Genomic DNA, 16,153 nt, shown 5'->3' with positions numbered 1-16,153 from the left:
AGCATTTCAAACTGAATTTGCTAATCAAATGAGCCTTGGGAATCTCCAGCCATGAGGAAGCAGAAAAGATGAGAGTAAATACACGCATGTTGTTGTATCACAGAATAAGAGGCACTGTTTTAGGGACAATGGTAGAATATGTGAGAGAGTCTCATGTGAGTCAGATCATAGGATCCATGCAACTTTCCCTGGAAGAACCGATTTGCTTGTTGCTACTATTCCAGCTGTGGGGTTAGGGGGCGTACCAGCAAGGTAATAATAATGCTTAGTACTTACATACCGCTTTACATGTTCACCTTCACAACACCCTTGGGACAGCAGGGGAAGCTTTCACCAGTTCATGAGGCTAGGTGGGTATTGTCTCCATTTTAGAGGATGGTTTTGAGACACGGACATGTGCAGTGACTAGCCCAAAGCCAGGGACATGTGCAGTGACTCAGAAACGCCTGAGTCCCAAACTGGAGCTCATTCTTGTTAACGATGGGGTCAGAAAGCAGCTCTTATTGGGCGGCGGGGGGGGGGCGTGATTTCCTTCTTGTGTTGACATTTTTACTTAGTGACACCAATACCCTGTTAGGAGTCATAGTAAGGCACCTGGGACCTGAGCTCTTACGTTTTTCTCCCCAGATTCTGATGCCAGAGTTGGCTTCTCTCAGAATTGTGGCTTTGGAGGAAGGAGGAAAGTTCATTGGTCAACGCATCATTCCCATTATTGCTGTGCATTCAGGTAAAGTCAAGCCTTTCTGTGGAAACTCCTTCTGTGTCCTTCATCACTGTCCTTTGCTGTCCAATATTAAGCTGAGCTATGCTAGGGGTTGGTGTTAAGGAGGTGACCCCATGCGCTGATGGAATTGATGCAAGTAGCAGTACTAGAAACCGTGGTCCAAGGTGCAGTGGTGCTCTCTCTGGGGATGAAGGGAAATGTTGTGCTGTCCTCTCTTGAGTACAGGAGATCAGTCATTGTTGCATTCCTTTGTGTTGTGTTGTGTTTGAGGGATTCAAGCAGCGGAGACTCTCCAAACTCATTGCAGTGGAACCTTTGTGTAACCCATAATGCCTGAATATGAGCGCCTTCCCTTTCTCCTCCACGTCACTCACAGACTGCTGTGTTTCCTGTTGGGACATGCGGGGGGGAGGGGGGAGAAAGGGGAAGGAAATGCCCTCACTCGTTCTCTTCTATTTCTATTATCAGGCTATCACCACGTTTGCCTTCGCAGTGAGAGTAACATGCCACTCACTATGCCCTCCCTCTTTGTGTACCTGGAGATGAAGGACTATGTCCCTGACACTTGGGCAGGTAATGTATTTGGAGTGCCTGACATGGTATGTCCTCCCCTGACTCTAAACTGCTGGTATACTGAAATGGCCAGAGAAGATGATCGACTCTCTCTGTCTGTAGGTTGGTATGGTTTTATTTACCAAGGAGAAAATTACCCTAGTGTGTGAGGCTGGAAATCTCACCCAGTGAGGTGATGGTGGGGCTGTCCTCAGTTTGGAGGTGAATTGCACACAGAGCACAGGAGAGGAGTGTGACTGGCAGTCTCTCCAAGCACACCTTCTACTTGTCTGCCGTTCTGGTTCTGGCACAGCCTACAGGTCCCACCAGTCACTACTTAAGCAGTTGTTTCAACTCAAAATACCACCCACCCCAGTCAGGGCGCTTTTATTGGTCCTTTTACCAGCCTTAGTCTGAGCCTCATATTTGGGAGCTTCACATGGTTTTCCACCTCATTGCCAATATTTTGCACAGCTCTAGTTAGGGCTGAGGTTCAGTGAGAGACAAGTGGGAAAACAGCATTCCCAGGAACAGAGTAGGCAGAATGGCAGTGTCTCCCTGTAACTTGTAGGGAGTGCTCTCCCCAGGATGAAGTTGAGATAAAAAGACAGCGGGGTGGGAGAGAACCCATCCGAGAGAGGGCTGAGAGCAGGGAGAATGGAAACACATTCTAGTACTAGGAAAGGGAGTGAGGGATTTCTTCAGGCTGCAGTACATCCCTCAGGCAGCTAGTGTGGAGAATGGCTATTCCCAGAAATAAAATCTGAGCGGCAGGGAAAGGGGAAATCTGACGAATCCACTGACAATCTGGACCTGCTCTTTGTTTCCAGATCTGACCGTTGCTCTCTCCAACCCCATTAAGTTCTTTAATACCCAGGACAAGAGTTCAGTGAAGCTGAAACAGGGTTCTGCAGAGGTGAGTGTTTCTACACGTTCTGCAACGTGCTTTGTGGGTTCAGTCTGAAATGATGCAGGTGCTCATCCTGATGCTTCCTCACCCTGCTAGGAGCAAGGACAGTGTAGCAGTAGTTCAGTCTTTGAAGGGTAAGAGGGAATTCAGTGTCTATTTCAGAAAGCCTTGTCTAATTCCTTGAGGCTGTGGATAGCTCCTGGTGCAGCGACTGTATAGACAACATAAACCACCAAGGGGATCCTGCCTGTCAGGAAAGTCATGCCCACAGATTGCAAAACTAAGCAGACTATGATGTTAAGCTCCTGGGAGATTCCATTGTCTCAAATGGGAAAGCATTGTACTGTTTCCCTCACCGGCTTTGCTAGGATTTATACTTATACTGATTGCTCTATCAGTCGCCACATCTATTTCCTGGATCTGTTTTGCTATAGCATTGATTCACGTCTGATCTTTGTTTTAGGGGCCTGACATGCAGAAGAAGCTTACAGCAGCTCAAACCAACGGGTTACCAAATTCCACCAGGACTTTTAGTTTGCATTCTTCAAATGGACCTGCAGGTAAAGCTGTAGATATGGGTGGGACTAAAAGAATGAGGAGGGAGATGTACATTGCTCAAACGTTGAAAGAAGAGGGTGCTGGATAGCCCTAGAGAGTGGTAATGGGATCGGAGCCTTTCACCTCTAGGTCACTTGCTTAAATTCTGGCCTCATTCAATACTGAACAAAAGTTGTTACCATCCAGTCACTCTTTAGGTGTGTGTGTGAAACGAGTGGGTGATTTCACTCCATTTCCAAGTGTACAACATTATTAAAATCACCATCACAATTAGCACAGTTGATAATCTCAATAGATAAATCAAAGGCCCAGTGAGCATGGAAACAGAACTATCTTCTTACCCCTAGAGGTGGTCGCTGCAGGTCACAGTAGGGACATAATAGGTGCAGCAGTATGGATGAAGATTACATTGCCATTGCTTATGCTGTACTGTTCCTGTATTGTGGATAAATAGGGGAGATCACTTCCCAACATTGACAATGCAGCACCTTCACCAGCACTACAGTCACAAGAAGATAACATTTTGGAAAGGAGCAGAGATACGGTTAAAAGAGAAACACATAACTGAGGGCAAGATAGTTCATGTTGTAAATTACCAGCAGGCGCTAAAGAAATTTCTGTAGATTAACAAGTAGAGCACCAGCCTTCATACCCTTTCCTCCTTACAGTCAGACATCCAGACCTGGGGAAGGGTTTCCAGATTAAACCTATTCCTTTATATCCATTCAAGCCTATGGCACCAGGATTCGTGTGCCATGTGCCATGGATGTATAGGTCCCAATCCCAGTCATCTGAAATGATGAGTTCCACAATGACTGAATCAATGCAAGGATGTAGAATCCTTTTCTCTCAGAAATATATAAACACTAAACTAATTCTCTCATTTACTTTATTTTCACCTTGGTCTAAGAAGCCCACTGACTTCAGCTGAATTACTCCTGATTATGCTGGTGGTATGAGGGGAGGTCAAGGCTACCCAAATCCTCACCAACACTGGGGGCAGGAAATGTAGCTTGATGGATTTAGTGGATGACTTGGTTCTAGTCAGTAACACCTCAGTGTTCCTTACCTGTATGTTATTTTTCAAAGCCTAATTTTGTGAGGTCCTGATTGCCTGTTTCAAAGTTCTGGATGAATCAAATCCCATTGAAGCCACATTGAGGGCACTCCACACCTGGCAAGATTGACCTTACTGAAGTTCTGTTCCATTGTATCTGTTGAGTGCTGATGAATGTTAGACACTCTATTGATCAGCTGAGCTGATCCCTGAGTTCCTTCTGGGACTTGTTGCAGCTTCTGTGTGTAATGTTTCTCCCCAAACAGCAAAAATGGCAGCAAGGGTATTTGATGCAGGAATATATACTTCCCCTCTCACAGCATCCCTTACACCAGCGTAAGCAAGAGTGGAAATGGAGCAGAGTCCCCGCTCCCCATTCGCCACTGCTCCATTTTCAGCCCAGAGGTAGGGTATGAACAAGAATCTCTTCTGTGGTTTTAGGAGCTATGGCCCTGGGGAAGGAAGAAACTAAAAAAGAAGTTGCAAAAGAAGTTGCAGGTAATTACACCAATATTACTCTAAAGGGCTCTAAAGATAGCTTTAAGCCACCTTTGTGACTCCCCTATCCTACGCCAACTGGGGCACATTTAGTCATCCTGCATAATTTAGAGTAGCTTCAGGACATTGCAGAAGCTCTGAATAGCTGAAGCACAGCAGCACTTCAACCATGTTCTAATGCCTCCCAGCTTGCCCTCAACACACACTTTGTACCAGGTTCTTCTGTAGGAGGCAGCAGAGCGCCAGCATCGCCAGTACCCCAGTCAGAGACGCTCCTATGTTAAAGGAATTCTGCAGTGGCCAGATCTGCTGGCTTTAAGGCCCCTTTACACTGGCAGAAGCAGCACGAAGGAGGGCTACAGGGCAGCTTAAGTCCCCCTGTGGACTAAGCCCTTCATCTGTTGATTTAATGCATTTATTTTTTGCCTATTTGTCTGCATCATAATGCTATGTGATAAAACCAATACACAATATTAACATCAAAATAAAAATCCAACATGCTGGAATATACCACCAAACTGGGCACAAGGATGAATCCACCTGCCCTCAGTCAAACTACCCCACTGGGATCAAATGCCAAATAACTGCCATCCATCTGCTGCAAATTTCCACACATCACAGTTATGAATAAATTACTCAACAAATAAAGGATATTCATAAATTAAAAAAACATTGTTAGGATGGAGTTATGGTTGTATAAGGGCTGGTCTACACTGTGGGGGGATCGATCTAAGATACGCAACTTCAGCTACGTGAATAGCGTAGCTGAAGTCGAAGTATCTTAGATCAATTTACCTGGGGTCCACACGGCGCGGGATCAACAGCTGCGGCTCCCCCGTCGACTCCGCTACCGCCGCTTGCTCCGGTGGAGTTCCGGAATCGACAGGGAGCACGTTCGGGGATCGATATATCGTGTCTTAACGAGACACGACATATCGATCCCCGATAAATCGATTGCTACCCACCAATACGGCGGGTAGTCTGGACGTACCCTAAGGACAGTTGTTAATACAGCATATAGCTGAGTCATTACTTTAGAAGGCGATAGTTCATAAAGCCTAATTTCCTGACTGAAACATTTGTGTTTGCACTTTCTCCCTGAATTTCCTCACTTTCAAATGTTCACTAGAACTAAATTTCGGTACGTTCTTACAGATTCCCAAGCACAAACCATTACTTTCCTTAGCACCCCAATAACCTTTTAACCACAGATACCAGAGTTCTAATGACTTGCTGCCCAAAGATAATGGAATTTCTGTAACATTTCCCTTGTACCCTTCCCCATAACCCTTCATCTCCCCTAAAAGCCACTAGCAACACTCTTTCCTCACACCTTGGAGGGGATGTCATACATTAGAACTAGAGGCCATTATTCCCCAGACAATGTAAGACTATACTGATCATAATTACGGCCCTACTAAATTCATGGTCCATTTTGGTCAATTTCATGATCATAGGATTTTTAAAATAGTAAATTTCATGATTGCAGCAATTTAAATCTGAAATTTTTTGGTGTTGTAATTGTTGGGGTCCTGACCCAAAAAGGAGTTGTGGGGCGGTCGCAAGGGTATTGTAGAGGGGAGTTACTGTATTGCCACCTTTACTTCTGCGCTGCTGCTGGCGGCGGCGCTGCCTTCAGAGCAGGGCGCCCGGACAACAGCCGTTGCCCTCCAGCTGCCCAGCTCTGAAGTCAGCACAGAAGTAAGGGTGGCAATACTTGGACCCCCCCTAAAATAACTTTGTGACCCCATTTGTCTTGTGCCTCATGACATCCTGATGTGTCCCAACACAGTTAGGTTGACCATCAGGACAAAATACAGAAAACTGGCAGCTCTACGGGCATGTACCCAGACCATGAATCAACCTGTTGCTTACTGACCTTGCAGTTACCCCGATGAAAGGGAGGAGGTGCTGGAGACAGTGTTGAAAAACAGCCTGAAACAAAAGGAAATTAGAGTATGGAAAGAATGTCTGCATGAGAGAGAGGTAGGTAGGTGGGTTAGACAGCCAGCCAGGATGCTTTTTATATTGTATTTTAGAGCTCCAAACAGCCAGCCTTGAGGAACTGCAGAAGATGAAGCTTTTTATGAAGCTGCTGAAGAAACAGGAGAAGGAGCTGAAGGAGCTGGAGCGAAAGGGAAGCAAGCGCAGGGAAGAGCTGCTGCAGAGATATTCAGCCCTGTTCTCCGAGTTGGTCACCCAGTGTGGCAGGAAGAAGATCGCATGCCCTCGGAAAACCCAGAAAAAGAAAAGGTAAAATACAGCATAAGACGTCCCCAGATGTGCTGCACGGCACTCAGGAGGCCTTAGACGTGCTCAGTGCCTCCCTCAGAGAAACACACATGAGCCACACACTTCCCCTGTCTTCATGCCTACCCTCCAAAAACGAGGCATGGAGGGGGTTGCCTGCCACATATTTCCATAGGTGTGCACAGAGTTGCACATTCCTTTCTGAGAGGTGTACGGGAGGACTCTTTGATATGGTGCAACACCTAGAATGGATTATCTTCTGTGCTGCAGTAAGCATTCCTCCTGTGTTCCTCCTCTTAACAGGAGTTTGACTGTAGAGGAGGTCAGTGCAGGAGGGAATCCAGCAGAGATGGCAGAGAATGCTGACAGCCGAGTCTTGGAGCTGAAGGAGAAGCTGGAAATGGACCTAATGCAAGTGTGGGAAGAGCAGTATGATGGGATTCGGAAAAAGAAAGAGCAGCATGCCACAGAGGTATGGACTGCATGTGTACTCCACCTGGGCACTTACAGACTGGGGGTGACCCACAGAGAGTGTCACCAGCCAGGTTACACCTTCACTGACTGCTATCATTAGAGCATTGCAGATGCAGCCAGCCACAGGAATGCCCACTGACACAGCCCTAGTCACCAACATTGCTGTATCCTTGCAGATGACATGTTGGAATAACGCCGCTTCAGCAGATTTCACACCAGCCATAATCAAAGCAATACCTATAGATGCAATGCCCACACACAGCATGCCCCACAGGCCGAGTGCTACTCACGGGTCCTGATCTTGTTCCTGTTGGAATCAGTGTATTTTCTGCATCTGACTTCAGTGGAGCTAAGATCAGGTCTATATACGTGGTGCCATCAGACACAACATATCCCACAGAATGCCATCCCACAGTGCCCTCAGACGAATCACCACTCACAGGGAGAATGACAGCCAGAGAGACTATACCTGAAGATAGGTCACTGCCCAAATCTAGTGATAACCAAGGAGTCACCCTCAGCTCGATGACTGCCCACCAGTACAGTGCAACCCAGAGCCCCAGTGTAACAGAGGCACTTGTATCTGCCCACACAAATTCAAGGGTAGGAACATATACACCTGGTATACCCTACAAATATGTGCTGTGACCCACAGGGATAGCTCCTCCAAAGGTGCCCTGATGCAATCCACCAACACAGCTTGGCCCACATACACAAATCACAATTTGCAGACACAGTGTCACATTTCCAAAACCCTGTTGATTAATTGACTGCTGTAAGTAAATGAAGGGTGAAGTCAATGGCAGGAGAGAGAAACCTGAACCAGTTAGCTCCTGACTGTGTACTCACTTGATTTTTTTGATCCCTTGAACAGCAAATTGCCAGACTAATAGAAGTAGCAAGGGAGAAGCAGGCAGCTGAGCTGAAGGCACTGAAGGAATCGTCAGAAAGGTAAATTATGATCATTTGAATAACAAAGTAATAATAGTATAGCACTTCACTGGTAATCACAAAGCGCTGTACTGAGCTGGGTAAGCATCACTATTGTACAAATAGGCGAACTGTGTGACTTACCCAAGGTCATGCTATGAGTCAGTGGCAGAGATGGGAGGACAACTCCAGTCTCCTGACTTCCAGAATGGCGCTCTGTGTTGCGCCTCAGAGCATAGTAGCAATGAAGTTAGAGCTGCTCTAGCTGACCAACACTCTGTTTTATATGGATTGCAGCTTGGAGTATTGTACAGCAGGTAAAATTGTCTGTAAGATGATTGTAGTTTGTGGATCTAGGCATATGTACATTGCTGTACCAGATCAGACCAGTGACCTCCTAGTCCAGTGTTCTTCCGCCACCAGTGTCCAGTGCCAAATGCATGAGAGGAAGATGCTGGAAATGCTTCAATGGACATTTATAATTTTTAATTGTGAGGGTAATTAATCATTAGAACAATTTACCAAAGGTTGTGGTGGATTCTCCATTATTGGCAATTTTAAAATCAAGATTGGATGATTTAACAGATCAGCTATACTTCAAAATGAATTATTTTGGAAAGGCCTCTGGCCTGTGTTATACATGACATCTGACTCGATGTTCACAATGGTCCCTTCTGGCCTTTGGATCTATGAATTTATGGAGTAAGATGCTCAGAAGGGAAATTTCTTCCTATCCCAGGCAGGCTTATGTCCTGAAACATGAAGATTTATAGACTTTATATTTTATCCTGTTTAGTGTAATTGACGATATTTGCATTGTCAATATAAATGTCTGACTCCTACTAAGTTCTTGGCTTGGATAGTATCTTCTAAAAATGAATTCCATAGGTTAATAATTACATGTTGTGTAAAAAGTGTTTTTATTTATCAGGTTTAAATTTACTGTCTTTAAGTTTCACAGAAAGAAATCCAGGTCTTTTTTCTGAGTGGTTATGGTTAAATTAGAATGCAACAATATGTACGAGTAATTCAAATGATTACTTCTACTGTGCATTATCTCACATTTTTCAACACTAAACTGTATCTGCTCTCTGAAGTTCTTTAGTCTTGACTAATACATAATTTTGTGTCACATGCAAATGTTGCCAACTAACTATTCAGCATGTTTTCCAGATCATTAATAAATATATTAAACAACACTAGTTCTAATACAGAACATTGGGGCACCCAATTCTTAATCTTTTGCCATGTTGAACATTAATTGTTTAGTCTTGTTCTTTTTTGCCTCTTAGCTAGTTTCTGATTCAGTTGCCTCACCCTATAACTACATAGTCTCTTTAGTAGTCTTTTTCAGTGATTTTGTTAAAGCTTTTTGAATGTGCAAATAATATCAACCAGTTCTCCTTTATCCATTATTTTGTTGACATACTAAAAGAATTCTAGTAAATTAGAGAACAGTTTTCCTATGCAGTAGCCACGTACATCTAGATGTTTTATATTTCTGCTTTTAATTAAACTTTCCAACTAATTTTCCTAGAACTAAAGTACTGCTCACTGGCCTCTAATTCCCAACATCACCCCCGTGCTTTTTTAAAAGATGAGCATATTTGTTATCCTCAAAACCTCTGATATAGTAGCTGAGTTTAATGGGAAATTGCATCTTTTTGTGACCAGCTCAGCCATTTCATTCATTCTAAAGGTCCTTTGTCCTTCTTGGAGAAATACCATCCTGATCTGGAGAATTTTTGCTTTTTAGCAATTTATTCCCTAGTGGGCCTACAAGACCTATCGATTCACTTGCATGTTTCCTATTTCTGATATACTTAAAGAATTTCCTGTTATTTGTTTTTGTCTTTGCTATTTGCTCTTCAATTCCCTGAGCCTTCCTAATTTCCATTTCACATGTTATCTGCTATAGGTTACGCTCCTTTCTATTAACTTCATATGGGCTGGATTTCTATTTTTTCACAATACTGGTTTGGCTCAAATATCCTCTTTTAACTTTCCCATATCATCATACAAAGCCTTCCTGCTTCTCTTTACTTACGGTTATGAGTACTTTCTGTGTCTCTTATCAATATTCTAGCGGAGACAAGTGTAGCAAAGTGTTAAGAGTATTCAGAATGGATTTGCATGATGTAACCCAGGTATAATGTCCTTGTGTATTTTGTCCTAGCCCCCTGAGATCACTCACCTCAGGTAAGGAACATTTTAAATCCAGTAAACAAAGGGTCTTATTTTAGATCTCTTCTGAAATTTTCCCTTGCTACCAGGTTTGCCTTTCTTGTATGAAAAGCTCTCCAAGGTATATGTTTTTAGAAACCAGTTGTTCATATATAGAGAGTGTCTGATGGTTGTTGGTCCCGTCATTCATGACATCTTCATCTCTGCAGTGATACTAAAGAGATAAAGAAGAAGCTGGAGGCAAAGAGACTGGACCGAATCCAAGTCATGACCAAGAGTACCATTGACAAGACTGCTCAGGAGAGGTACTGGATGGACATCCTAGGGCTTGGTCTGCACAGAACAGAGAACGATCCCAGGCAGGGAACTCCATTGCACTATGGTCTTTATCACCACTAGGCAGTTAGTAACCGCCACTACATTGGACATGGAAGGCAAACCCATATACCTTGTTCCCTTATCAGCCTAATTTCAGCTCCCCTCACAGGATGGTATTGCTCCAGCTTTGGTCTGTCTTCATGTGGGCTGGATTTCCATCCCTCTCCCTGTTGCCATCACCTTCTGGTAAACAGGGACACATGCTCTGAGAGGCCAAATTTCTAGACACAATAGTAAGGGCACTGCTGCAGTCTGCACTCAGCTCTTGCACTGCTCTGCAGCGCCTTCCATACACGTAGTGTTATAGGGGAAGATCAGATCCACATAGTACAACCTTAAATGGTTTGATCCCGAAAGGAGCTGACCACCTGCAATTCCCTTTGAAGTTAGTAGGAGCTGTGAGTGCTCAACATCTCTCAGAATCAAACCCAAAGAGTCCATATGAAAACCCCCTGAGGTCATTACAAATGGATGAAAGCGTTCTGCTGTAGTTCTTAAGGCTGGAAAGCCTTGACTAGAACAGTGTGCTTGCATGGAGAAGCATCTCCCTATGGGACTTACCACAAGTTGGTAAGGTTGGTACCTTCATTTTGGTGTTTTCCACTATCCTAGAGGCTCTGCTCTCTTATTTATCTTAGTCTCTTACTCATTAAGGTAGCAAAGAAGCCTCAATATCTTCCAGCCATTTCAGTTTTTCAGATGAAGGCTGGGAATGCAGCCTTTTCCTAACACTCCTTACCTACGCTACACCTTGGTAGAAATGGATCTCAGACTAGACTAAAAAGAAGCTCCTCCGTAAAGCCTCTCTTTAGAGCCTATTTATGAGCATCTATTATTCACCTCAGTTAAGATACAAATACAACTTTTGAGACTCGTAACCTTAGTAAAGTACTTTGGATGCTTGTTCACTTGGAACATATAATGTTATATGCCACCTTCCTTTATACTGTATATGTTACAATCATTTTCTATGCTTTTTGTTTGCCCATGCCTCAAATTGGTACTTTCACGAGCACATTTATATACAATGTAATATCCTTCCTGGTTATAAATTCAATTCGGTCTTTCTATATGGACACGAGCAGCCCTATCTTAAACATGAGAATTTGTGGTAATTTTACAGACATTGACTAACTGGTGCTTTGAATAAAGATAACAGATAGATAGGATATATTTTTACTAATACCTGCTGTTGTTGTGTTTTTAAAGATTAAAGAGAGAAATTAATAATTCACACATTCAGGAAGTGGTGCAGATGATCAAACTGGTAAGTGTCTCTGTGGAAACCTCCTGCAGCATCTTTGTTCTCTCCAAGGTGGTGTTGTCTTGTGTACGTACTGTGTGCGTGTCACTGGTTTGTGCAAACATTGAGCTCTCTTAGGTATATAGTCCTAATGCACTGGATCCTCAAGATATATGCAGATCCAAATCTTTAGTGCCTATGCTTTCTGTGATAGTGTGACGACAGCTACAATCTTGCTAAGGATTGTAGGTCCTGCCAGCTGGAGACAGTGCATCACAAAAGAGATTTCTCCAGGGTTCTGCAAATCCACCTAGCTAGATGCTGCAGGGAAAGAATTTTCTAGCATGGCTATTCAGAGACATGGCTTTATGTCCCAATATTGCTGGGATTATTCATGTGTTTAAAGTTAAGCATGTGTGAAAATCTTTGCAAACATGGGGCCCTACTGAGCACACTTTCTACAGTACGTGGAGGAGCATCAGTTGTGATGAGCAGATCCAGCCATGGCATATATTGTGTGTTCATGCAATGATCTCCCCATCACTATAGGTCATCACCAGCTTTTGAACACAGCACCTTGCGCACTAACAGAGTAACTCCATTAGCTGGCAGAAATAGAAGAGCTAGAGGGGGATGTGACATGCACTTTATAAGCATGTTACAAACAGCTTTGGCCATACTGAACTTTCTCTGCAATGTTTATACAGCTCAGCTGAGAAATGTCTCTTTTAAAACTTAAATTTGTTTTTTTTAATTCCTTGAAGATGACAGAAAAGATGATCAAGTACCAAGAGAAACTGGAAGAGAAGCAGGCAGATTGTTTAGAAAAGATCAAGGAGAAAGAAAGCCAGGTAAAGGCAAAGAAGAATCCAGGATTTAATATGGTCACTCGATACAGTAAATCCAGGACATAATGTGAGAGAGAGCCAGTCCTCTTTATGAACTCCCTTCTGATAACACCACCCTGTATAGTCTCAGTTCCATGTACACATATTGCATATGATTAGTCCCCACTTCAGACACATCCCATACAAGTTACAAAGAAATGGTATGATTTGGAGAACATGGAGTTCATCTCTAGGTCACTGCATCAATGCCAACCTATGCAAGTTGATAGAGATCAAAAATTATTACTATCTGGAATGCTTCTTGATGGCCTATGTGAAGTGAGTTAGTGATCACAGTTCAATTTTCAGCAGACTATGGTACAAATATAAAAAATACAATTATAACTGGCACCCTTATTACAGTCCTCACCAGAGAGGCCAAGATTGCCTCAGCTATGGACAATAAATTGCCCTCTCCCCTCGTAAGATGAGCCTCCCAAAACAGGATTGAAACATGGGGCTCTGATGAGAAGTTTACATGGTCACTGCCTTAATGTATGTGTTCTGTGGCTAAAGAATTTCAGCCTCCACTGCTAAAATCCCAGTCCTCTCACCAGCACTAAATTCACTTTTCAAATTAAGAATCCTATAAAAGCCCAGTTTGGAAGGAACTTTACATTGCTACTCCTGTGTTCCGAGAGTGACACCAGGACACATGCCTCTCTTTTTCCCCCTATTTGCAGCTCCAGAAGGAGGCCTTGGCAGAATATGAGGAGAAAGTGAAAACCCTTAGCATGGAGGTACAAGATTTGGCAAGCAACTGTGTGAAAGTCTGCTTCCCTCTGGAGGCTAATATCAAGAAGGAAGAAGCCCTGAACACAAGCAGTGAAGGAAAACAAGGCTCTAAGGACCAACCAGAAGGAAAGATACCTGTAGCTGAGATATCAGGGCTTGAGACATCCATGGCTGAGACCTCCATAGCTCAGACCCAAAAAGTTGAGTTGTCTGACCAGTATCGGGAAAGCAGATTATGAGAGATGCTTCTCCTAATCCTTATTCTGCTTCTGGAAGCTCATTTCAAACATTAATAGGGGCTATAGTAAAGTTATGATGTGAAATAAACTTAATCTACTGAGAAGACCATCCTTCCCAGCCAGGGAGTTGTATGGGTTGCTGAAGTTCACCAGAAACTGAGGGTACATCTACACTACAGCGGGGAGTCGATTTAAGATACGCAAATTCAGCTACTTGAATAGCGTAGCTGAATTCGACGTATTACAGCCGACTTACCCCGTTGTGAGGACGGCGGCAAAATCGACTTCTGCCGCTTTTTGTCGGCGGCGCTTACTACCACCTCCGCTGGTGGAGTTAGAGCGCCGATTCGGGGATCGATTGTCGCGTCCCGACGGGACGCGATAAATCGATCCCCGAGAGGTCGATTTCTACCCGCCGATTCAGGCGGGTAGTATAGACCAGGCCTTACTACTTAGTTCACTGTCTTTCAAAATGTGGAAGAGAAGAGATTTTAGGGAATCACCCGTAGATGGGAGGTTTGGTCTGTAGGAAACACTTTGTCTTCCTCTCCGGCTTAGTGTCACACCACCACGCCCCCCCCCAGGGGGTCCCCTTGGAAGGCAGATCTGCACTGCATGTTGCTAACTGTTGCAAGCATCGCAAAGCATTTTGGGGAGGGTCAAAAGTGTGACTGTGGAGTGGAAGATTTCTTTGCAGGCTGCGAGAGGGACAGGGCCGTAGGGGTGTGACATTAGCAGCAGGTATTTCAGGAGCATTAGTGGCTTCGTGACTGGCAATTCTGACACAGCTAGCTTGTCTTCATTATCTCAGACTTCATCAAATTTATTCTGTTTATAGGAGGCGCTTCCACAGACTAGAAGCGAGTTGGAATGTCACTTTAAGGAACCTCATGCCATCAGTGCACCATTTTCCCTCTCTCAAACAGAATAGTGCTCGCTCCATGGATTTCTCCTATCGGCAGAGGAAAGAAGAATCTCAAAGAGCATTATGCTGGTGTTCACATACCATTTTAGATAAATTGCAGTGGAAAAAAACCCCTAGGAAATGGAAGGAGAGTACTCTACGATCAGTTTTCTAGATTTTTTTTAAATGTCTTCTTTTTCCTAGTGACTATTTTTAACTTCTGCTGTATCTTTTGGAAGCTGGTGGTTCTACAGATAGGTTTTATGGGACCCATTTAGACTTGGGTTGACCCCTCATAGAATGTATAGATAGAAAATCTGTAAGGGACTCTCTAATACTCACCTGTAGAAATAATGCAGAGAAATGAGCCATTTCTCCCATTTGTTACTACAAAATAACCTAGAGAACTCCTGTCCAATTCTCTGTGGACATTCCATAAAGTTTTCTACAGAGCTGCATCAAGATTCTTCTAATGAAGCTATGATAACTCCATATTTGGGGCCCTTTTGGAAGCATACAGTCACAATTTTGAAAACTTTTAATTTATTTTAAGGGTAAATAAACAGAGTTTCCTTAAATGTTCCTCATAATGTAAGGACACTTGTTCCATTGGCTGGCCTACCAAAAAGTACAGCAATTTGTTTCAAAACCTGCCTCAAAATGTTGTGCGTGAGCTAAAACCTCCTATTCACTATGCTTCTGTACCAATGTATTAGAACAAAAGCTCGGCAAACTCTCCTGCAGGCAGTGCAGTCTGAAGAAGTACAGTGTGGGAGGAATCAGGGAAGAGAAACTATCTCAGCTTGCGAGGGGCTCAAGGAGGTTTTTTTATGCTGTTTGCCCTTTGTCACTCGTGCTGCCATGCACTGTGTGTAACAGTGCAGTCTGTAGCATCTTCCCTACAGTAGCTACAGATTTCTGACTTCCTTAGTAGTTATTTCTAGCTGTAATTGCAGTCTGAAGGGCATAATACACATGTTTAATTACACAGCTTAATTTTGAAGTATGTTAGTCCTGACCTTAAGACTTCCTGCATTTTTTGACTACAAATGGGAGTATGTGACCCTTAGATTGTCTGAGACCTGGTGTCCATTTGCTGCTGCTGCTCTCGGGTAATACCAGAGGTGAAAGTAAGCTGGTATGGTCCAGTACAGCATACCGGCAAGAGCCGGTACACCGTGCCGGACCAGACTGGCTTCTCCTGCGGGGAGCTTCGGGCCCTTTAAACCGCTGCCCGAGGCCCGCTGCTGGAGCTCCGGTGGCGCTTTAAAGGGCCTCTGGCCTTTTAAATCACCACCGGAGCCCTGCCGCCACTACCCCACAGTGGCAGGAGCACCAGGCCCTTTAAATCCCCACCTGAGCCCTGCCATCCCGGGGTAGCGGCGGCAGGGCTCCCGCAGTGATTTAAAGGGCCCAGAGCTCCACGGCGGCCACAGCCCCAGGCCCTTTAATTCGCCCCTGAGGCTGGTTGCTCCGGGGTGATTTAAAGGTCCTGGGGTTCACAGCCGGAGCCCCAGGGCCTTTAAATCTTGAAAGGCCCCGCCTCTTCCTGTTGAGGCCACGCCCCCACTCAGGACTCCGGCGTACTGGTAAGTCCTTTAAGTTACTTTCACCCCTGGGTAATACAAAG

At 44.3% G+C, this 16,153-nt stretch overlaps 1 protein-coding gene across 6 annotated transcripts in view; it reads left to right on the top strand.

Annotated features, from left to right (window-relative positions):
* Nucleotides 1–15,843, top strand: part of PLCB2 (phospholipase C beta 2) — a 70,358-nt gene extending 54,515 nt beyond the window's left edge. Inside the window, exons 21-33 of one of the 6 annotated variants that reach the window (XM_034769585.1) lie at nt 628–727; nt 1,193–1,297; nt 2,107–2,192; nt 2,650–2,746; nt 4,243–4,299; nt 6,339–6,552; nt 6,853–7,021; nt 7,898–7,974; nt 10,347–10,442; nt 11,725–11,782; nt 12,523–12,609; nt 13,329–13,580; nt 14,458–15,843. In XM_034769585.1, coding sequence (XP_034625476.1) covers nt 628–727; nt 1,193–1,297; nt 2,107–2,192; nt 2,650–2,746; nt 4,243–4,299; nt 6,339–6,552; nt 6,853–7,021; nt 7,898–7,974; nt 10,347–10,442; nt 11,725–11,782; nt 12,523–12,609; nt 13,329–13,580; nt 14,458–14,550 — 1,491 coding nt within the window. In that variant the 3' untranslated portion in view covers nt 14,551–15,843. Of the gene's footprint in view, nt 1–627; nt 728–1,192; nt 1,298–2,106; nt 2,193–2,649; nt 2,747–4,242; nt 4,300–6,091; nt 6,256–6,338; nt 6,553–6,852; nt 7,022–7,897; nt 7,975–10,129; nt 10,443–11,724; nt 11,783–12,522; nt 12,610–13,328; nt 13,581–14,457 lie in introns of those variants that run through there. The other 5 variants (XM_034769586.1, XR_004645584.1, XR_004645583.1 and 2 more) reach the window with 5 other exon arrangements.
* The last annotated feature ends 310 nt before the right edge of the window (nt 15,844–16,153 follow it).

The sequence above is a fragment of the Trachemys scripta genome, chromosome 4 (genome assembly GCF_013100865.1).
Source record: "Trachemys scripta elegans isolate TJP31775 chromosome 4, CAS_Tse_1.0, whole genome shotgun sequence".
Taxonomy (NCBI): domain Eukaryota; kingdom Metazoa; phylum Chordata; order Testudines; family Emydidae; genus Trachemys; species Trachemys scripta.
This window is presented reverse-complemented; position numbering and strand designations above follow the sequence as displayed.